Here is a 22,826-nt window from a genome sequence, read left to right as displayed (position 1 = left end):
ATAGCTGCACATCCTTCTAGTTGCTGTGCGTGGGATGTGGCCTCAGCATGGCCGGAGAAGCAGTGCGTCGGTGCACGCCCGGGATCTGAACCTGGGCCGCCAGCAGCGCAGCGCTCGCACTCAATCGCTAAGCCACGGGGCTGGCCTTAGGCATGTGTACTTTAAATTATCTACATAATCAAGGTGCATTAAGTTGATTATAATAGGGAAATAGAGAATGTGGTGACTCATAGGTTTAGACAGATTTTAGGCCACCTCTGGACTAAAGATATTTTGATTTGTAGTATTTAAGGCTGTACAAAATCCACTCCTATCATTTATATCTCTGTCCTTAGTGTCTGGCATAATGTCCTTCACATAGGCAACCATAAAAAATATTGAATCTGTCAGATTATTAGGAAACTAGATAAATAGATCTTTCTTCTTTAAGAAGGTGACAGAGGTGTCATCATATTGACATTAAGTAAATTGGAGAAAACTAGATGACTACTGAAGTTACTACTCATTTGTAAACCTTTTATGTTTGTTTATCAAGTTTAATATGGAACATTTCTTTCCTTTGGCCTGTGAAACTTTTATAGTTAATGTGATATGGGGGACAGTCCTGGAGCAGGAGTTAGGAAAACTGAGCTATGGTATTTGCTCTGCCACCTTATAAATTTTGTGCTCTTAAAGAGTTCACTTTACCGTCTCTATGCCTCAGTTTCCTCATATGTAAAATGAGAAGAGACTGACTGTCAGCACCCTCTTACATATTCCTACCTGTTTAATATTCACAAAGCTTCCAAAAATTGAAAATAGTTCTTCTTCACAAAAAGACTGAGTACATTTAGTTTTAAATAAAGCATTCCTTTTGTACTCTCAAAATTCTTTAGTTGAAGTTACTGTCCTCTGCAAAATATTGTACATTTGTTTTCAAAATCTCTGATATTATAGTAATTATAGTCTTTTATGTAAAACAATTGAAATAGTTATTTCTACCTCAGTCTGATTTATATTATTCTAAGTACTGTGATAATTTATTTTTAGTTTTCAGAATTTTTACATTTGTGCTTTGTTATGGGTTGAGCTGTGTCCTTCCCAAATTCATATGTTGAAGTTTAACATCTAGTACCTCAGATGCAGTTAGGTAAGATGAGATCATACCGTCGGATGGGCCTCCTTCAGTATCACTGGTGTCCTGATAAAAAGGGGAAATTTGGACACAGATGTACACAGAATGCCATGTGAAGATGAAGGCAGAGATCAGGGTGATGCTTCCACACACCAAGGATTGCCAGCAAAACATCAGAAGCTAGGGAAGAGGCTTGGAACAGATTCTTCTTGCAGTCCTCAGAAGGAACTAATTCTGACAACACCTTGATTTCGGATTTGTAGCCTCCAGAACTGTGAGACGATAAATTTCTGGTGTTTAAACCATTCAGTTTGTGGTACTTTTGTTATAGCAGCCCTAGCAAACTGATACAGTGCTTGGTATCCCTTTGCAATCAAATATAAAACTCTGTATAGCACCTCCTGACAACCGTAATGGATAACATATATTTCCTGTCAAAATATTAAATTTTTTTGAATAGTCAGACTACCATAATTTTGTGAGTAAATCCATGTTTTGTGGTTTCCTGACATTAGTATATTTGTTGCATACATCATCATCATCATCATTATATCAACTGACATTTGATTACTTACTACATATCAGGCCCTATTGTAGTAAGTACTTTGCAGCCTTAACTAATTTAATTCTTAAAACCAACTCTTTGTGCTCCTTGGAGAAGTGATTGATTTCAGAGCTGAGTCAGGGAGAATACAAAATGAGCCTGGAGTGTCTTCTGGTGCCGGAAAGTAAGGAAGTCTTTAAGAAAGGATGGGGGCATGTTGAAAGGATACAGGAGCCAATGTGAAAGAGCACCCAATAGGGAAAGTTGGAATAATTTGAGCAACAAAATAAATAATGATGATATTGGATTATTACCCACAGAATTAAGATATTCGTGAATCCATAAATAAATAAATAAGAAAGGCCTGCTCTTCCTTATAGAAGAATTCCAATTAATAAATGTAGATGGAATGAGGAAAATAGAAAATCACCATTGGAATACCACAGTAATAATTGCTGCATGCAAGATCCATTTGATGAATGCTAAGATTAATGGGCAAAAGTTTGAGAAGACACAGGGTATGTGTATAGTCTCAAAGTATCTCCCCCAAGATATTTATTATTTACAAAGAGAAAAACAGTGACTGTATGGTAGGGAAACTCTGTAGAGATCACCATAACCAAGTGAGTCAAGGTTAACATCACTAGGAATAAAGACATTAATATGACATCATATTCTCCCTGTTATGATGCACTGAGAAAGGCACATCAGTTCTGTGGTAGTCTTGCCAAAAATGTATGACCTCAATCTAATGACAAAACGTTAGACAAATTTAAATTGAGGGACATTTTACAAAATAACTGACCAGTATTCATCAAAAGTGTCAAGGTCGTGAAAACAGGGAAAGACAGAGGAAATGTCACAGATGAGCGGAAACTAAGGAAGTGTGAAACGAAATGCAGTGTGGGATCCTGGGTTGGATCTTGGAACGGAACAAGGGCATTGGTGGAACAACTGGTTAAACCCAAGTAAGTTCTGTAGTTAATAGCATTGTATCACTGTTAATTTCATAGTTTTGATAGTAGTGCTATTGTTATGTAAGATGTTATCATTAGGGGAAGCTGAGTAAAAGGTATACTGGAATTCCCTGTAGTATTTTTGTAACTTTTCTGTAAGCTTAAAATTGTTTCCAAATAAAAAGTTAAAACAGTCCTATAAGATAGGTATTACTGTTATTCCCCATTTTACCTTGAGGAAATTGAGGCACAGAGAGGTTAAGTAACTTGTCCCAATCGTATATACGGTAAGTGGCCAAGCTGGGATTTCAACTCAATAGTCTGGTTCTAGAGCTCCAGTACTAAAAGACTAAACTATACTATCTTTCTTGGATAAATTTCATATAGGTGGAATATGTACAGAAAGTACAGGATACTTAGGTGTTTACCAAACCGTAAGAGTGAAAAACTGTAATCATCTCTGGAAAGTTGAGCTGTATGAACTAAATATGTTAGATAAGGTTAAGTATTTCTCAGGTATTTTGCATTACTGGACTTTTGTAATTTATATGACAAAATTCTTAATACCTGTTACTTACAGTTAAGAAGAGAGTAAGGTGAGAAACAAATTAGTTTTTAGTAAAGTTCAATGGCTTTGATAAAATTTGCTTTGTTAATGATTGTGTTACTGACTCTTGAGTTATCAGAATAATTTCAAAATGCTCTTTATACACAAGGAAAAACATAGGTTTATTTAATCATGGAATTAAAATGTGATATTCAAATGAGAATTGTTCAGTCTCATCAAGAAGGCAAAAGTACAACTGAAAATAGCCTTTAGATTTGTAATGATATCTTACAGGGAAGATAATAGCTAGTTACTTTGCAATTCTAAGATCTGAACAAGAAGAGAAAGGCTTAAGCTGAAATATAGTGAATATAAGTCAGATATGTGGAAGGATTTCCTGACTGAAAAGGTTGTAGGAATATTAGAGTGGGTTATGAAGTCACCTGGAGAATATTTCCTTTTTCAAATAGAGAAATGATTTCTTTCTTTCTTTTTTTTGTGAGGAAGATTGGCCCTGAGCTAACATCTGTTGCCAATCTTCCTCTTTTTGCTGAGGAAGATTAGCCCTGAGCTAACATCTGTGCCCACCTTCTTCTATTTTTATATGTGAGATGCTACCACAGCATGGCTGCCAAGTGGTGTAGGTCTGTGCCCAGGATCCGAACCTGCGAATCCCAGGCCGCTAAAGCAGAGCTCGTGAACTTAACCACTATGCCACCAGGCCGGCCCCAAGAAATGATTTCTTGGAAGAGCTGAGTGCTCAGACAGAACCAGGAGTATACCTACAATACTTAACAGAGTCTATTTTATGTTTTATAGAATCATATTTGTTGATAATTAAATATTCTTTTTATTTATTTATTTATTTATTTATTTATTTTATTTTATTTTTCCCCCCAAAGCCCCAGTAGATAGTTGTATGTCATAGCTGCACATCCTTCTAGTTGCTGTATGTGGGACACGGCCTCAGCATGGCCAGAGAAGCGGTGCGTCGATGCACGCCCGGGATCTGAACCTGGGCCGCTAGCAGCGGAGCGCGTGCACTTAACCGCTAAGTCACGGGGCCAGCCTGATAATTAAATATTCTTGTTTGCTAGTTTTAGTTGGTCTTACTTGCCTCAATATAAGCTTCCTTTTGTCAGAACTTCTTGATGACTGATTTTATTTATTCTGTATTACATAAATCAACTTATTATATGACATGAATTGGAAGTGGGATAGGAAGAAAAGCATTAGAGCATAACGCTGTATGAAGTTTTGTGTGTTTGGTTGCACAGGATTATTAGGTACAAAGATTAAATTATTGTTGAACGAAAAATGAATAGCCACAGTATTCAGGATAAGATTAGTTAGGCTCTGGTTGAAATGGTCATTTAAACTGCTTTGTAGGCCGGCCCCGTGGCTTGGTGGTTAAGTGCGCGCACTCCGATGCTGGTGACCCGGGTTCGGATCCCGGGCGCGCACCGAGGCACCACTTCTCCGTCCATCCTGAGGCCGAGTCCCACATACAGCAACTAGAAGGATGTGCAGCTATGACATACAACTATCTACTGGGGCTTTGGGGGGAAAAAATAAATAAATAAAATCTTAAACTGCTTTGTATAGGAGGATATAATGAAAGCACTATTAGGAGTTTTGAAAACTATTTTGGAAAGGAGAGTGAGCTTAGGTAAAGAGCTTTGAATGAGTACAGAAGAAATGAAAATAAAGAAATGCTGTTTTAAAATTAGATGTGTCTAATCTTTCGGGAAGTCTTGTGATCATAAATGGATAGGAATATATGAAAGGGTGCTGAAATATGTCTTTGGACAATGTAAAGGGGCCACCTAATTGGACTATATTCCCTTTCTTTGGAATTTTGGGGTAACCTCAATACGAGGAGAATGCAGTGACTTGCACACTGGCCAGATGAGACATTGAGATCCTGATCTACTATTTGGAAATTCCTTCTTTACACAAAACAAAACAAAAACTACCCTGAAATAAAATATAAAACAATTTATCTTCTATACCTAAATGATGTATACCTTTATTTTAAGGTGTATTTATTAACAATTTTAAACTCCATGAGAGCAAAGACTTTCGTTTCCTTATTTCTTGTGACTTTTTAAAAAATTTGTATGCTTTAAAATTTGTTTCACTAAAGTTGAAGAAAGAATATTTTTCAAGCCTTGTTTTTCTTTCTTGGGTTTTTAGCTTTGATTACTTTGTTATTGTAGTATCCAGAAGTGTTTTTCCAAAGTCGAAAATCATTTGCTTAGATTTTGCCACAGGGAGAAAAGTTAAGGTACACGTAGAAGAGTTTGCAGTCACAATTTAGAGAAACAAGGGCTTTTAACCCGTGACATAGGCATGATAGAGTCTTAACCTGTTGCTTCATCTTCCTCCAAAGCATGTGTTCTTTATTTTCCATAAAGAAAAACAAAAGGTGTGATTTTTTTTTTCTTTTCTGAACCAACCAGCCTATGCTTGCTTGCTTTTTTCACTCTTAATGACAACTTTTCATGAACAGCAGATGTTTGTTTTAATGTAGGTAGATGTATCAGTCTACAAAAATTGGTGATTTTTGTGTCCTATTTTAAGAAGTTTTTCCATAGCATGAGTAATGAAGATAGTTTGTTTTAGAACATTTTCTAAAAACCTATTTTAGAAGGTTGTTGTTTTTGCTTTGCTTTTTCCATCTAGGTATATAATCAACTTGAAATTGATTTTTATGTGTACTGTGAAGTAGACATCAGGTTTAATGTTTTTCGGTATGGATGTGTAATTATTCCAACATCATGTATTTCAAAAACAGTCCTTTTCCTCACTGCTCTGCCGTGTCAGTTTTGTAATAATCAACCGTCTGTAAATTCATTGGTCTGGTTCTGGAATTTCTGTTTTGCTAATTGTTATGTCTACTGTTGCAACAATACCAAACTTACTATAACTTCATATAAAAATTACTGATTTCCCAGAGAGCAAACCCTCCCACCTTATTCTTTTTATTTAAGAGTGGCTTGGCAATTCTTGGCCTTTTGCAACCATGGGACTGTTTTTTAAAACATAAGAGCTTCAATTTCTTTAGTAGTCATAGGACTGTTAAGATTTTCATTTTTCTTATTTTTTCTTATTTTTTCAGGACTTTGTATATTTCATCTAACATTTCAAATTTATTAGCACAAATTGTTGATATTACTCTTATTTTATTTATTTTTTATTTTGCTGAAGAAGATTAGCCCTGAGCTAACATCTGTTGCCAATCTTCCTCATTTTTCGAATGAGGAAGATTAGCCCTGACCTAATGTCTGTGCCAGTCTTCCTCTGCTTTATATGTGGGTTGCTGCCACAGCGTGGCTGATCAGTGTTGTAGGTCGGCGCCTGGGATCCCAACCCAGACAACCGAAGTGGAACGGGATCCCAACCGAGGCAGCTGAAGTGGGACGCGCCAAACTTAACCACTACCCCGTGGGACTGGCCCGATACTCTTATATAAGTTTTTATGCCTGCAGGGTCTGTAAAAATGCTTCATTAATTTCTTTTTTTTTTTTTTTTTAATAATTTTATTTTTTTTTCCCCCAAAGCCCCAGTAGATAGTTGTATGTCACAGTTGCACATCCTTCTAGTTGCTGTATGTGGGACGCGGCCTCAGCATGGCCAGAGAAGCAGTGCGTCGGTGCGTGCCCGGGATCCGAACCCGGGCCGCCAGCAGCGGAGCGCGCGTACTTAACCGCTAAGCCACGGGGCCGGCCCTTCATTAATTTCTAATACTGGTTATCTGTACCTTCTCTCTTTTCTTCTTGATAAGACTTGCTAGAGGTTTGTAAATTTTTTTTTCCAAAGAACTGTTAATCAGCATTTTTGATCCTCTCAGTTGTGTTTTCTATTTCATTAATTGCTACTCTTTAGTATTTCCTTTCTTATAGTTTCTTTGGGTTTATTTTGTTGGTCTTTTCCAACTTTTTGAGAGCTATACATAGCTTATTAATTTTTAGCTTTTTTTTTTGATGATATTGCAAAGGGTCTTACTTTATTAATTTCAATTTCCAATTATTCATTTCTAGCATATAGAAATACAATTGATTATTTTAAATTGTGATAAAATTTACCATCTTAACCATTTTTTTTTAATTTTTAGCTTTTTTTCCCCCTCTAATATATGCTGCATATAAGTGTGTGTATAATTGTATAAATTTCCCTTTAAGTACTACTATAGTTGTGTTTTGGAAGTTTGATATGCAGTATTTTTGTTACTAAGTACAAAATTCATTCTAATTTCTATTACGATTTCTCCATGTACCCACTGGTTTTTTAAAAGTATTTCCAAACATTTGGATTTTCTAGTTTTCTTTATATTTTTTATTTTTACCTTAATTGTACTGTGGTCAGAGAATGTATTTTCAATGTTTTTAATTTTTTTGAGATTTTTCTTTATGGTCCATATGTCAGTTCAGTTTTTTTTTTTTTTTTTTTTAAAGATTTTATTTATTTTACTTTTTCCCCCCAAAGCCCCAGTGGATAGTTGTATGTCGTAGCTGCACATCCTTCTAGTCGCTGTATGTGGGACTCGGCCTCAGGATGAACGGAGAAGTGGTGCCTCGATGCGCACCCGGGATCCGAACCCGGGCCACCAGCATCGCAGCGCGCGCGCACTTAACCACCAAGCCACGGGGCCGGCCCTCAGTTCAGTTTTAATAAGTATTCCATGTTTGCCTGAGAAGAATGTGTATTTTGTAGTTATTAAATGCAGAATTCTGTATATGACCACTAGGTCAGTTTTGTAAATCATGTGGTTCAAATATTCTATGTCCTTATTGAATTTCTGTCTGTTCAGTTATCACGAAAGGTGTGTTTAAATCTCCCACAGTGATTGTTGCTCTGTATATTTATCCTTGTAGTTCTTTCCATTTTTATTTTATGTGTTTTTGAGACTTTGATATTAGGTGTATGCAAATTTGGAATTGTCTTATGTTCTTGGTGAATTGAACCTTTTATCATCATCAAGGGCTCCACTTCATTTCTAGTAATGCTTTTTGCCCTAAAGTTTGCTTTGATGTTAGTATAGGTATACCATCTTTCTTTTGGCTAATGTTTTCATAGTATTTATATTTTTTTATCTTTTTGCTTTCAACATTTTTATGTTCTTAGGTTTCTGATGTGTCTTAGTAGTCATCTGGTTAGGTTTTGTGTTTGTCCAGTCTGATAATCTGTTTTTAAAATTGGAGCATTAATATGTTTACATTTAATATATTTGCTTATATATTTGGATTTAAAATAAATCTACTATCTTCTTAATATGCTTTCTTTTTGTCCTGGATATTTCTTTTGCCCTTTTTATGTTATTTGAATTTATGGCCTTTTAAAAATCACTCCATATTCTTTATTTGATTAATTGGGAAGTTATGCATTTTTTTCCCTTTTATTTAGTGACTACCCTAGAAGTTGTGGCATGCAGCCATGACTTATAAAAGTCTACATTTATTTGATTCCTTTACCCTTCTGGACAATGCAAGGACCTTAGAAGTCTAACTCTATCACTTCTCCTCCTGACTTTATTTACTATGTATATTTTAATGGTGTGTGTGTGTATAAAACTCCGTAAGATGTTATTATTGTTTCAAACATTGATTATGTAGATTTTTTTATAAGGAAAACTTTATTGAAGTACAACACACAGAAAAGCATACAGGGGCCGGCCCCGTGGCTTAGCGGTTAGGTGCGTGCGCTCCGCTGCTGGCGGCCCGGGTTCGGATCCTGGGCGCGCACCGACGCACTGCTTCTCCGGCCGTGCTGAGGCCACGTCCCACATACAGCAACTAGAAGGATGTGTAGCTATGACATACAACTATCTACTGGGGCTTTGGGGGAAAAAATAAAGAAATAAAAATTAAAAAAAAATAAAAAAATAAAAAAAATAATGGGAGTTACTCTCTTAAAAAAAAAAAAAGAAAAGCATACAAATCATAAGTGTATGAGAAATGAGAAAATTTGCTAGTCATATTGACTTGAATATTCCCATCTTTATAAAAGTTATTTCTTACTGTACATTAGTAAATTTGGCCTTCTGGTTTTAAAACCTCAGTTTCCTGAGCTTTATTATAAGTATGTTCTGTGAGCTATATCTACTTTGATTTTTCCAATAATCCAAGGCTGTTGTATGCCAGACTCTGGGATACCTTAGTAGTGAACACTGTCTACCTGGTGAAGTTTCCTTTCATTGGTTAATTCATTCAGTGCCAAGCAGGGACCGACACTACGAGTATAGCCACGAACAAGATAGATGAGATTCCTGTTCTGCAGCTTATTATTTGTAAGTTGAGAGGGGTAAACTAGTAAATAAATGCATGAATAAGACAATTTGAGGTGTTTCTTATATTGCCAGTTTTTCTTATGTTAAATTTCTACACTTAGACTTAAAGTTTTTGAGTAAAGTTAATACTGGTAAAGTGAGTCTTATGCTAGTACTTATTTTGATCTTTGTGCTGAACTGTTCTTTGAGGGTACAGATTATTTCCAACTTGTCTTTTTATCCTTAAGATACATTCACAGATGGATGTTGACTTTGTTGTAGGAATAAAATAAAAGTCCTGCTGCCATCTAACATACTTGCAGAAAAATACAATCTTAGGCTGAAAGTAATTTTGAAAGATAATTTGGTTTTTCTTTCCTTCAGGCAGAATCATATCTGATATTGAATTTATAAGTTCACAATGTAACCAGGAAAGAAAAGTTCCACAAAATTAGGTTACATGAGCAAAGTCTCAGAGGCTCCAAGGTACATGTTATGCTTGAACAATAACTAATAGCTTTCCATCATTGTCAGATGAAGTTTGTTTTGGGCAAGGAAGGGTAGGGGATGAGACTGGAAGGCTAGGCTCAAGTTTGTAAAGATCTTTGAATGCCTGCTAGAATTTTTAACTTTTACCTTAGGGAATGTTATGGAGTCTGGGAATATTTTATAAATTGAGGAAAGATACCTCTGGTAGTATAGAGGCTGGGCATTTTGCACAATGCTTTCTTCTCGTGTTCGCTCTGTTGTATGTGTGCATGTTTGTCTCTTTCAGTGGATTGTAAACTCTTCTGCAGTTAGGGCCTTATTCTTATTTGTTTTTCATTTTCTTCCCTCAGCCTCCTTGTTCCCTAGCACCTAGTTTTGGAATGAAGTGAAAAATAAATTGTAGCCATTCAAGCATTAAAATATTTCTTTACTTTTTATTTATCTTTGGTAAGAGTAACCAGTGGGTCTCAACCTTTATATGAGTATCTTTCTTGTCTTCATCTCTGAGGTAGGTAAATATTTTTTGTTTTTACTTTGGATGTCTCCATTTCATTATCCTGGAGACTCATACTATAGCTCTAATGCCTTTAACATAAATATTATTGTAAAGAAATAAAGCACATTTATTAAAAACAACTTTTGAGCCATAGATGTGAAATTACTTATTTCAACAAATATTCTATACAACCAAATTCATTCTTCCTGTTTTTGAATATGATTGTAGAAGTGTAGTTGTAGTTGTCTTTTTTTTTTTTTTTTTTAACTTCAGGAGAAACAAAATCTTTATTCACTTTAGGTCTTTAGAGAAAGGCTGCTAGGTTTATTGAACTTGAGTGTTGTTGACTAGGTTAGCTACATCGAAGTAGTGTTAGCTTGGTTTAATTGATTTTCTGTTTTGCTATAGAATTACATCACCTACGTGAGATATCTTGGATATGATATTGCAGTGAGTTTTGCTTGCAGCTGATCTTTTCTGCTGTGGTCCCTAGGTACCTTTTTCAGCTGTCTTTGTTACCATGATGGAATAGTGACTACAGATATTGTGTTTTTTTACTTAGCTCTTTTGCTAAAATCATAGCATCTGATTTGAGCTATTATTATCATAGCACGTTAATCTTTTATAGTGGCTTATTTTTGTGGGAAAAAATTAGAAAATATAAATATCTAGTTGGTCTGTTTTAGTATTATCTGACCAGTAGAACTGACCAAGAGTTATGAAGCAGTTCATAAGTTTTCATATAGAGTCATGCACTGAATAACAGTGTTTCAGTCAACAACGGACCGCATATACAACGGTGGTCTCATAAGATTAGTACCATATAGCCTAGGTGTGTAATAGGCTACACCATCTAGGTTTGTGTAAGTACACTCTATGATGTTTGCACAATGACGAAATTGCCTAATGATGCATTTCTCAAAATGTATCCCCATCGTTAAGCTATGCATGACTATATTTAAGATCTTCCTTAATTTCTCTCAGCGGTGTTTTGCAATTTTCATTGTAGAGTTTTAGCACATTTTTTGTTAGATAACTGAGGTATCTTTTTTTGATACTGTCATAAACAGTATTTTGTTTAAATTTCAATTTCCAGTTGTTGCTGGAATACAGAATTACAATTGATTTTTGTATATTGACTTTTTATTCAAGGGCCTTACTAATTTATTCATTAACTTAAAAATTTCGTAGATTCTTTTGCATCTTTGGTCATGAGTGATATTGACCTATAATTTTCCTTTTCTGTAATAATTTTGTTAGATTTTTTTAAAAACAGAGTTAGATAAGCAAGATTGATTTAACGTTTGAAAGTTAGTCATTCTAATTCACTGCATTAACAGAAAGAAGAAAAACCATATAATCATTTTAATAGATGCAGGAAAGGCATTTCACAAAATTCAAAACCTGTTTGTAATTAGCTACAAACTTTTAATTAAGAATAGAAGTGAACATTGTAAATCTAATAAAGGATATTTACCAACCAACTCCCCCCCGCCCCCAAAAAAAACCCTACAGGTAGCATCATACTTGATGAAATAGTGACGTCTTTTCCTTTGAGTTTGGGAAATAGACTGGGATGTCCATAGGGATATTTTAAAGCCAATCCCAGAAATCTTATCATTCTGTCGGTAACTATTTTAGCAATTAGCCTATAAAACAGTGGAAGAGAAAATAGAGTGCATTGTCCATAGCAAGTTGTTTCATAAAACTTTTGTTTCAGTTATGTAATTGTGTACAGAGTTGGAATTTAAAATGTATTTCTTACTGTGGTGTTATAGTCAGAACTCCTAGGAGACCAGGGTCCTAGAGGTTAAGTCTTTTAGAAGTTTAACTACTGGTCACTTGAAACTTCACTTAAGTGAAACATTTGCGATTTGTTTTATTAAGGGACAGATTATTTTTCCTTAACGGTTTTATTGAGGAATATTTTATAGACAGTAAATTGCATCTATTTAAAGTGTACAATTCAGTGAGTCTTGACAGTGTAACCATCACCACAAAATAAAGAACATTTTTATCATCTCTAAAAGATTCCTACCTTTGCCTGCTAGCCCCTGGAAACCACCATCTGCCTTTTTTGGTTGCTTTATTTTGTTTAAGGGTATATAAATATTAAATAAAACAATTTTTAAATAAGCTTTATTCTTTAGAATAGTTATAGGTGTATAGAAAAACTGAGAAGATAATACAGAGAGTTCCCATAAACCCATACCCAGTTTCTCCTGTTATTGATATCTTTTATTAATATGGTACATTTTTCATAATTAATGAACCAATATTATACATTATAAGTAAAAGCCATACTTATTCAGATTTTCTTGCTTTTACCTAATGTTCTTTTTCTGTTCCAGGATCTTATCAGATATACTACATTTAGTTCTCATGTCTCCTTAGGCTCTTCTTGGCTCTGACAGTTTCTCAGACTTTCAATCTTAATGACCTTGAGAGTTTGAGGAGTACTGGTCAGGTATTTTTTAGGATGCTCCTCTACTGGAATTTGTCTGATGTTCTTTTCTCATGTTTAGACCGAGGTTATGGGTTTTCGGAACTGATCTGCTCTTCATAAGGAAGAATATCTTAAAAAGTGGAGTACCCTTACTTCTTAAAGCTACAGTGGCTTTAAGTGGCTGTGAGGTTGAAAAAATGGTACTCAAAAACTATTTGTGCAGTGTCTGGCATAGTATAAATAACATAGTGAAAAAAAAGCTCTGGACTAAGCATAAATGCCTTTTTTTACTATATATTCAAAGGACTTGTTGATTTTTGCTTGCTTCATAGAGACTCCTCATTAAAGTTTTTAAATCCCCTTTTTTTAAAAAAAATAAGGACATTTTACATACACTTTACTAAGTTCATCTTAAATATTTCTATAAAATAAAACTTAGGCCTTAGATCTTATTACAGTTTTAGAGGCAAACTCCCAGAATTAGGATATGATCTTTTATTCTAGATGCTGCTTTTGTCAATGAAGAGAGTATTTTTTAAAGGGTTGGCAGTAGAGAAATAGAGCCACCTTGAGATTTCTCTGAAATCTTCTTTCCTGCTATATCACTTAGTGAGAAAATTTCACTTGTTCAGATTAATGGTGTTGCATTAATTCCATTCCAGTGCTACTTTTCTCTATTGTTAACAAAATTAAAGCTTTTCCTTAAACAAAAGTTGGCAGAAAAGAATTAAATCGCTACTTCCCTAATTTTGGAAAGGTTAAGGATTAGGATGAAAGCATGTATTACCTAAGATTCCTTCTGATATTCTCAACAGTGGCATTATTGTGAAGCTGTTTGCTTGGGAAGAAAATGTCGATTTCATATTGGGAAAGCTGTTTAAGATTTAAAAAAATGTTTGTAGCTGATTTTATTACAGTATTCTTGAGATGCTAGTGTGGAAGAAAAGATGAGAATTGTCTGTTTTCTGGCCCTTTTGGGTGGGAGGATAGGGTAGAGGAAATAAAGGTTTGGTCTCACAAGGATAAAGATGTTTATTCGACAGCATATTTTTGTCTGTTTCTGGGCTTTGTTCTGTCCCATTGATCTGTTTGTCTCTAAATCAGTACCATGCTGTCTGGATTATTGTAGTTTTATGGTACATTTTGAGATTGAATACTATAGGTTCTGCAGAATTTTTCACTGTTTTCAAGATTGTTTTAACTATTCTAGATCCTTTGTGTTTCCATATAAACTTTAGGATCAGTTTGTCAACCGCTGCTGTTGGGATTATGGTTGAGATTGTGTTGAATGTATAATTTGGAGAAAATTGACATTTTAATATTGATTCTTATATGGTATATCTTTACATTTATTTAGATTTTCTTGATGTTCCCTCAGCAGAGTGTTTTGTCTTCAATGAGGGTTCTTACACATCTTGTTAAATTTATTCCTAATTATTTTATATTTTTTGATATTACTACATATGGAGTTTAAAAACTTTTGGTTTTTTGTTTGCTTCTAGTATTTAGAAATGCAATTGATTTTTGTATATTGACCTTCTATACTGAGACCTTGCTAAATTTACTAGTTCTAGTAGATTTTTAAAGCTAATTTCTTAGAGTTCTTCTACATAAGCAATCTTGCCATCAGTGAATGAGAACAGTATCAATTTGGGTGCCTTTTATTTCTTTTTCTTATCAACATTGCACTGGCTAAGACTGCCAGTACCATGCTGAATAGAAGTGATAGGATTGGACATCTTTGCCTTTTCCCCATTCTTTGGAGGAAAGCATTTGTAGTTTACCATTACATTTGGTGTTCGCTATAGGTTCTTTTGTAAATGCTGTTTATTTGATTGACGCAGCTTCCATCCACTCCTGGTGTGTTAGTTTGCTTGGAGTTTTCATCATGAATCAGTGTTGAATTTCGTCTTATACTTCGTCTGTATTTATTGAGATGATCTTATAGGTTTTCTTCTTTATTCTGGATTACATTAACTGATGTATTTTGTATGATTAACTAACCTTTTAGTATTCCTGGAATAACCCCTACCTATTTATGAGGTATCTTTTTTTTTTTTTTATATAGGTGGATTTGATTTGCTAATATTTTGTTAGGAATTTTGAGTCTGTGTTGATGAGAGACGTTGGTCCATAATTTTCCCTTTTTTGTCTTTGTCAGGTTTTTATATTAGAGTTATGCTGGTCCCATGTCATAAGTTAGACAGTGTTCTTTCTCTTTTTTCCTAAGAGTTTGTGTAAGATTAGTCTTATTCCCTTAAATGTTTAATTAGAATTCAGAAGTGAAACCATGTAGGCCTGGAGTTTTCTTTGTTGGGAGATTTTTATGTCCTACTTTAAATTTCTTTATTTCTTTGTATTTAAAGTGTGTCTTTGGGCCGGCCCGGTGGCATAGCGGTTCAGTGCGCGCGCTCCGCTGTGGCGGCCCGGCGTTCGGATCCTGGGCATGCACCAACGCAGCACTTGTCAAGCCGTGCTGTGGCAGCGTCCCATATAAAGTGGAGGAAGATGGGCACGGATGTTAGCCCAGGGCCAGTCTTCCTCAGCAAAAAGAGGAGGATTGGCAGATGTTAGCTCAGGGCTGATCTTCCTCACACACACACACAATATATATATAAAATGTGTCTTTTATAGACAGTAAATATTTATATCTTGTTTTCTTATCCAGTCTGACAGTCTTTGTCTTTTAATTGGAGTTTTTAAATCTACTTTTCATATACTCTGCATGTTGATATGACTGGATTTGGATCTGTCATTTTGTTCTTTGTTTTTTATTTGTCGTGTTTGCTTTTTGTTCTTATTTTACTATTCCATTTTGATTCCTTTATTGACTTGTTAGCTATTCCTTTTTGCATGTATTTTTAGTGGTTGTGCTAGGGCTTACGATATGCATCATTAACCTCTCACAGTCTATACTGTACTATTCACACGAACTGTAGAAACCTTGCAATAGTATAGTTGCGTTTATTTCCCCCTGTCCTTTTTGTTAGAGTTGTCATATATTACATCTATATATGTTATAAACTCTGTAGTATATTATTCTTTTTAGTTTAAACACATATGTCTTTTTAAAATAAATTAAAAGAGAAATACATAATCTTGTATGTTTACCCACATATTTACCTTTTACTTTATGGTATCATCATCTCCCTTCAGCCTGAACAAATTCCTTAAGCTTTGTTGTAGTACAGATCTCCTGTCAAGGTATTCTCTCACTTTTGTTTATCTGCAAGAATCTTTATTTAGCCTTCATTTTTGAAAGGTTGTTTCATGGGATATAGTATTTTAGGGTTGAAAAATTTTTTTTTCTTTCAGAAATTTAAACGTGTAATTCCCTTGTCTTCCGTTGTCATTTTCTCTGTGGAGAAGTTAGTAAAAATTTGTATTCACTCTTCCCCTTGCCTCCTCCCCAGTCTCCCCCCATGTGTAGTGTAATGTGTTTTTCCCTGGCTATTTTCAAGGTTTTTTTCTTTATACTTGGATTTTAGTAGTTTGCCAAGATATGATTTTCTTTGTATTTATCTTGCTTGGAGTTATTGAGTTTCTTGGATCTGTAGGTTCTTGTCTTTCACTATATTTGGGAAGTTTTCAGCTATTATTTCTACAAATATTTTTCCCCATTTTCTTCTCTCTTATCCTCCTGGAACTTCAGTTATACATATGTTAGAGTAGTTAATCTGTATTCAGCTGCAGTTATTCTTTCCTCTGCCATTTCCATGTGCTGTTAAGTCTAAACAATCACTTTTCTTCCCCCCCACTTTGGCCTGAACTTTATTTTTGAAAATGTGAATTAGCAAGCAACTGATTCCATGTAACCATCTGAGGGTCCAGCTTCTATTGAAAATAAAATCCCAGGGCCGGCCCCGTGGCTTAGCGGTTAAGTGCACGCGCTCCGCTGCTGGCGGCCCGGGTTCGGATCCCGGGCGTGCACCAACGCACTGCTTCTCCGGCCATGCTGAGGCCGCATCCCACATACAGCAACTAGAAGGCTGTGCAGCTATGACATACGACTATCTACTGGGGCTTTGGGGGGAAAATAAATAAATAAATAAAATCTTTAAAAAAAAAAGAAAAGAAAATCCCAAAATTTGGCAACCTTTGGCTGACGTGTCCTGACGAAAATCATCTGGACCCAGTAGCAACTGTTTTTAGACAAGTCGTGAGTTTCCAGTCTCCACCAGGCCCTCTTCTCACACTATCATGGCCTGCCATAAATAGTCACTTTTTCTTATCACTTATTGTTGTTACCTGCAGTTTACATTGGTTCTTTTTTCTCATTTCTATTTCTCTGTGGAGGTTTTCCTTCTGTTCATTTCTTATGTATATATCTTCTTTTAAGTCCTAGTATGTATCTGTGATAGCTGCTTTAAATCCTTGTCTGGGTCATCTTGGAGCCTGTTTTTTTACTTCTTTTTGGGGTATGAATTATATTTTTTTATTTCTTTGCATGTGTACTACTTTTTTATTGGATACTGGATATGATGAAGACTATATACAGAGACTCTGGATTTTATTGTTCCTCTGAAGAGTTGTTTTTGTCTTAGAAGGCAGTTACTTTGGCTGTATTCAAACTCTAAACTCTCCTGTGTTGGACAGCAGCTCAGTTCTTTCAACATCCAGCTGCTGCTTTCTTACTGGGAACACTGAAGTCTCCCCATCAAGTCCTCATAGGTAGTTAAGGAAATCAGCCAAGGATTTGGACGTTTTAAATGCAGATTTTGCAGATCACTCTCTTTGCTGCTCCCTCCCTTCCAGGGTTCCCCTCTCCCCAATCTTTCTAATTGTTCTGTCAGCCCTGGACTTTGTCCTCTTTAATTCCTCAAGTCAGTTAGGTCGGGGGCTTCTGCTGCCAGAAACAACTGGATTGGGTAGTGTTTCAGGCAAAAAGCTACAGACTGGAAAATCTCATTCATTGCTGTTTTTCTTTTAAGGATATACTCCCTTTCATTTTCTGTTTTTTTCTTTTCTTCTTTTTTTTTTTTGCTGAGGAAGATTCATCCTGAGCTAACATCTGTTGCCAATCTTCTGCTTTTTGCTTGAGGAAGATTTGCCCTAAGCTAACATCTGTGCCAGTCTTCCTCTATTTTGTATGTGGGTTGCCACCACAGCATGGCCCCTGACGAGTGGTATAGGTCCAAGCCAGGGAACCACACCCCGGCCGCCGAAGCGGAGCATGCCAAACTTAACCACTAGGCCACAGGGCCAGCCCCCTAATTTTTATTTTCTTATGGTCTGTCTGTTCAGATTCTTTAAAACCTGGAGACTGGGTAGGTAATGCAACATAGCTCTTCTGCCATTATGACCATGTTACATTTTTTTTTTTTTTTCTTAATAACAAAGGAAAGTAGTATATTGAGAAGAACATCCTCTTTGGGTAGAAATGGAATGGAATCATGTTTTAGCAGAGAACAAACTGATTAACCTTAGGCAATTTACTAAAAACTGCTGAGCTTGTTACCTTTTCTTGAAAAATGGAAATAAAATTTCCTCTCTTGTAGAGTTAATGTCAAAATTATCATTGTCCTATAAATCACCCAGTATAGGATCTGAGGCAGACACTAAAAAAAAAAAGTTTAAATTTTTTTGCATTATCGTACATGGAGGCAAACCTATAACCTTGGCTTTACAAGCCATAGAGACTTAATATGTAGTCCTTCTATTTAACAGAAGTCATTCTCATTGGACATCTTTAAAAATATAAAGTATATTATTAATTTTATTGTCTTTTGTAGTGGAAGTATTTATAATGAAATCTCTTTGTTTAATTAAAAATAAGATTTACTTTGAATACCCCTGGATATATATTTTTTCACTACCTCTGAAAAAGTATTGGGTATCAATGCAACAAACGTGTTGTTTGCTTAGTATGAGGTGCCAACCGTTGTGTTAAGTTCTGATGATGTGGAATAAACAAGACAAATATGGAGCTTATAATCTATCAGGAAAAACAGATATTAAGCAAATCATTATAAGTTTGCATACCATTCTACAGGAGGTTTTGGGGTACACAAGAACAATAAATTTACAGGAACTCTATATTGAAGAATCATGTTTAAAATGCTTAATGAATTTTTAATCCTTTGAGTAAAAACTATTTTAGCAAACAAGCTGTTGTGTATTTCTTCATTATATATTTTATATGATCCTTTGTTTTTCTCCACCACTATTTTTTCCCTCTGTGAAATGCATAATACCTAAAACTCTTTAGATTTTTAGATTTCCTTTTTACAGGTTCTGATCACTGTTAGATAATAGTAGTATATATATATATATATATATAAATACAGTTCCCGACTTTACTATGAATCGTCTAGAGTTTCGCCTTTAAGTACATATTCTTATATATAAAAAGTATTTTGGAAAAACATATACCAAAGTTTTAACAGTTATATGTGGGTGGTAGGATATATGCAGTTTTAATCTTTTCTGTACCACCTGCTTTACAACATGCGTTTTGCTCCTTAATGTAAAAAAGGGGGGCACTTTGCAAAACAAAATAAAATCTGTATGTACTGTTTACTAATGAAGAAGTGCATAGGTTGACTCATTGCTCTATAAAGAGGCTTCTTCTCAAACGTCAGTTTGCTTTTGATGGGGGTCTAGGGAAACTAGATATAGCTCTTCTCTTCAGCCTGCTAATTTAGGCTATCTGGAATAAGACATTTGGGAGTAGGTGATTTTGTGCGATTCTTCCCTCTTTGGCGCAGTTTTTTCCTCAGGTTTTCATATGGCATATGAATAGAGGATATAACGTAGAGGCCAGGATGAGGTCTCTAAAAATTGAGTTGAAATCACAAGTTACTTAAATTCATACTAAAATATGAATGACTAAATAGTGTTTTATCATCCCCAAAGTATTTACATTTTGGGGTAAATACTTTGCATTTGAGATGTTTATTTACCCAGTTCTTTTCTAATTGATATAATTAATAGTTTCTTATATTCATTTAGTATTTATTGAGTCTGGGCCAAGCTACTGGAGAAATAGGAAAATTAGATATTCTTGCCCTTGGAGAGTATGCCCGTTGGTAAAGATATTGCTAATATTCCACGATTTTTGACCTAGTGGCACTTCATATGAATTAACCTAACAATACCAATACAAAAGTATATTATAAATCTTTGGGATTGCCCTGCCAGAGAAATAGAATATCTGATTCTGCGATAAGTTTCAGAACAGTTTTCCGTGTCACTTTGTGCTCACTCTTAAACAGTCTAGTTCTTACAACCCCTCCTAGGACTCTCTATCTTTAGTCTTTATACTCCCAGGGATTGTGGGTTTTTTCCTTTGTTTTTTTTTTGTGAGGAAGATCAGCCCTGAGCTAACATCCATGGCAATCCTCTTTTTTTTTTTTTTTTTTTTTGCTGAGGAAGACTGGCCCTGGGCTAACATCTGTGTCTATCTTCCTCCACTTTATATGGGACGCTGCCACAGCATGGCCTGACAAGCGGTGCATGGATGTGCGCCCAGGATCCGAACCCAGGCCGCCACCAGCGGAGCTCAAGCAGTTAACTACTATGCCATGGGCCCGGCCTCCCAGGAATTGTGTTTTGATTTGCTGAATGAAGTGCACCTGGACCTCAGTTTCCTCAGGTTACTGGTCAGGAAGTTAACTCACTGTCTAATCCTAGTTCTTTTTGTTAGAGGCCAAGTAAATATCTGCCTGGCCTTTTGTGAATTAGAGATGTCAAGATAATTGATTGTTTTCCTCTATCTTTTCTCTTCATTTTCCTCAACTCTTCACTAAGTAAATACTCTTTACCTGTGCTCTAATTTGAGAGATTATCTGTTATTAGAAAAAGACATTTCAACAAACTCAGGGCTATATGGTTTTTTTGTTTTTTGCTGAGGAAGTTTCACCCTGAGCTAACATCTGTTGCCAATCTTCCTCTTTTTGCTTGAGGAAGATTTGCCCTAAGCTAACATCTGTGCCAGTCTTCCTCTATTTTGTATGTGGGTCTCCACCACAGCATGGCCATTGATGAGTGGTGTAGGTCCACGCCTGGGAACCGAACCCAGGCCACCGAAGCAGAGCGTGCTGAACTTAACCACTAGGCCATGGGGCCGGCCCCTATATGTTTTTAAATTATTATTAGTAGAACCATTGCAGATATTTCCCATTGAATTTAATTGCAGTTCTCTGTACAAGAATTGCTTGAGAACCAAGTGTAATGTGTTAACTGAGTGAATCTTTTTCTTTTCATTTCAGTTGGAAAGACATCTTTGATCACCAGATTCATGTATGACAGTTTTGACAACACTTATCAGGTATTTATTTTTGCCAACTTAACTAGTTGTCTCTATATTGTGTTACGAGTAATATTCAAGGTCTTTATAAAAATTCATTTATTTACATGCAGTCATGGATATAAAAACACTTTCTGTAATCTGTAAAATGCTTATAAATACAACGTATAATGGATTTTTGCTCATAATCCTCAACTTTTTCATTTGATTTCTTTATCTCCTCTTCCAAAGTCTATTGAAAGATTTTCGCTGATACCAACTGGGATAGAAGTAGGAGTGGTTGTAGATATTCTCTTATAGAGATTTTGTCCAAGTTTAGGATTCTATGACATTTTGACCTATACTTCAAGTCAAGAATAAATGAGAAATATAATTAGAAATATTAACAGAAAGAGATTTGGGAAATTCACAAATATGTGGAAATTAAACAATGTATTCCTAAATAACTGATGGGTCAAAGACCCATCACACAAGGAAATTACAAAATCACAAAGGAAATTAAAAAATACTTTGAGACAAATAAAAAAGAAAATACCACATACCAAAACTTGTGGGATACAACTAAAGCAGTGCTATAAGGAAAAGAAGTACATCAATAATTTAACCTTCTACATTAAGAAACTAGAAAAATAAAAGCAAACTAAACCTAAAGCAAGCAGAAGGAAGAAACTTTTAAAATATAGGTTTTGTTACTCAGGTATGGTGAGGCCAACAGATCAGGAGATGATTGCCATTAAAAAGATAGTTTGTTATACTCACAGATCCCGAGAGGAGGGGGACATTCCATGTCATGGGAGGGAGGCATATGGGGAAGCACTAGTGTTGGTCAGGAGGCAGGGGGTGGGAAACCGGAAATGTGGGCAAGAAACTTTATTGTGGTTTCTGTGGGAAGGGTGGGAGAGACCAGGTAAGAGATTTAGGATTCCCTAGTTTGAATGATTTCAGCGGGCTCTGGAGTGTAGGGTCTGTTCCTGGTTGTCTGTTATCTGGTTCTGGGATGATTAGGGCAGGGGAATAGTGTCCCTGAGTGTGATAGAGGAGGTGGTTGGGGTATGGGCTGTGGATTGATTGGTTTGCTTAGGAAAGATGCTCTCACGGGCAAGTTTACTGTCTCTAAGAATTGGCAGATGCTGGGAAGGCCAGTCCCTCCAGTGTCAGCAAGACCCCAGATGTCAAAGCAACAAAAATACTGAAAATAAAGACATGCTTAATTCAGAAGCAAGTAAAGATTAGAGCAGAAATATATGAAAGAGAGAATAAAAAAACAATGGGAAAATTTAATGAAACCAAAAGTGGTCCTTAGAAAAGATCAACAAAATTGACAGACCTTTAGCTAGACTGATTAAAAAAAAAGAGAGTAGACTCAAATTACTAAAATCAGGAGTGAAAGAGAGGATATTACTACTGACTATACAGAGATAAAAAGGATTATAAGGGAATACTTTGAATAATTATATGTCAACAAGTTAGATAACCTTGATGAAATGGACAAATTTCAAGAAAGATACAAACTGCTGAAACTAATTCAAGAATAGAAATTTTAAATATACCTGTAATAAGTAGAGAGGTAGAATTAGTGATCAAATAACTTCCACAAAGAAAATCCCAGGACTAGATGGCTTCACTGGTCAATTCCATGAAATGTTTAAAGATCGACACCAATAGTTCATAGACTTCCAAAAAATAGAAGAGGAGGGAACACTTCCCAACTCATTCTA

The 22,826-nt window shown here is 35.5% G+C and overlaps 1 protein-coding gene across 2 annotated transcripts in view; it reads left to right on the top strand.

Moving 5' to 3' along the window:
- Positions 1 to 22,826, top strand: part of RAB6A (RAB6A, member RAS oncogene family) — an 84,353-nt gene that overhangs the window by 19,432 nt on the left and 42,095 nt on the right. For both annotated transcript variants that reach the window (XM_004433977.3, XM_004433976.3), the window contains exon 2: positions 21,071 to 21,129. In XM_004433977.3, coding sequence (XP_004434034.1) covers positions 21,071 to 21,129 — 59 coding nt within the window. The remainder of the gene's footprint in view (positions 1 to 21,070; positions 21,130 to 22,826) is intronic.

This window comes from Ceratotherium simum, chromosome 7 (genome assembly GCF_057802395.1).
Source record: "Ceratotherium simum simum isolate JZ-2026a chromosome 7, ASM5780239v1, whole genome shotgun sequence".
Classification (NCBI taxonomy): Eukaryota; Metazoa; Chordata; class Mammalia; order Perissodactyla; family Rhinocerotidae; genus Ceratotherium; species Ceratotherium simum.
This window is presented reverse-complemented; position numbering and strand designations above follow the sequence as displayed.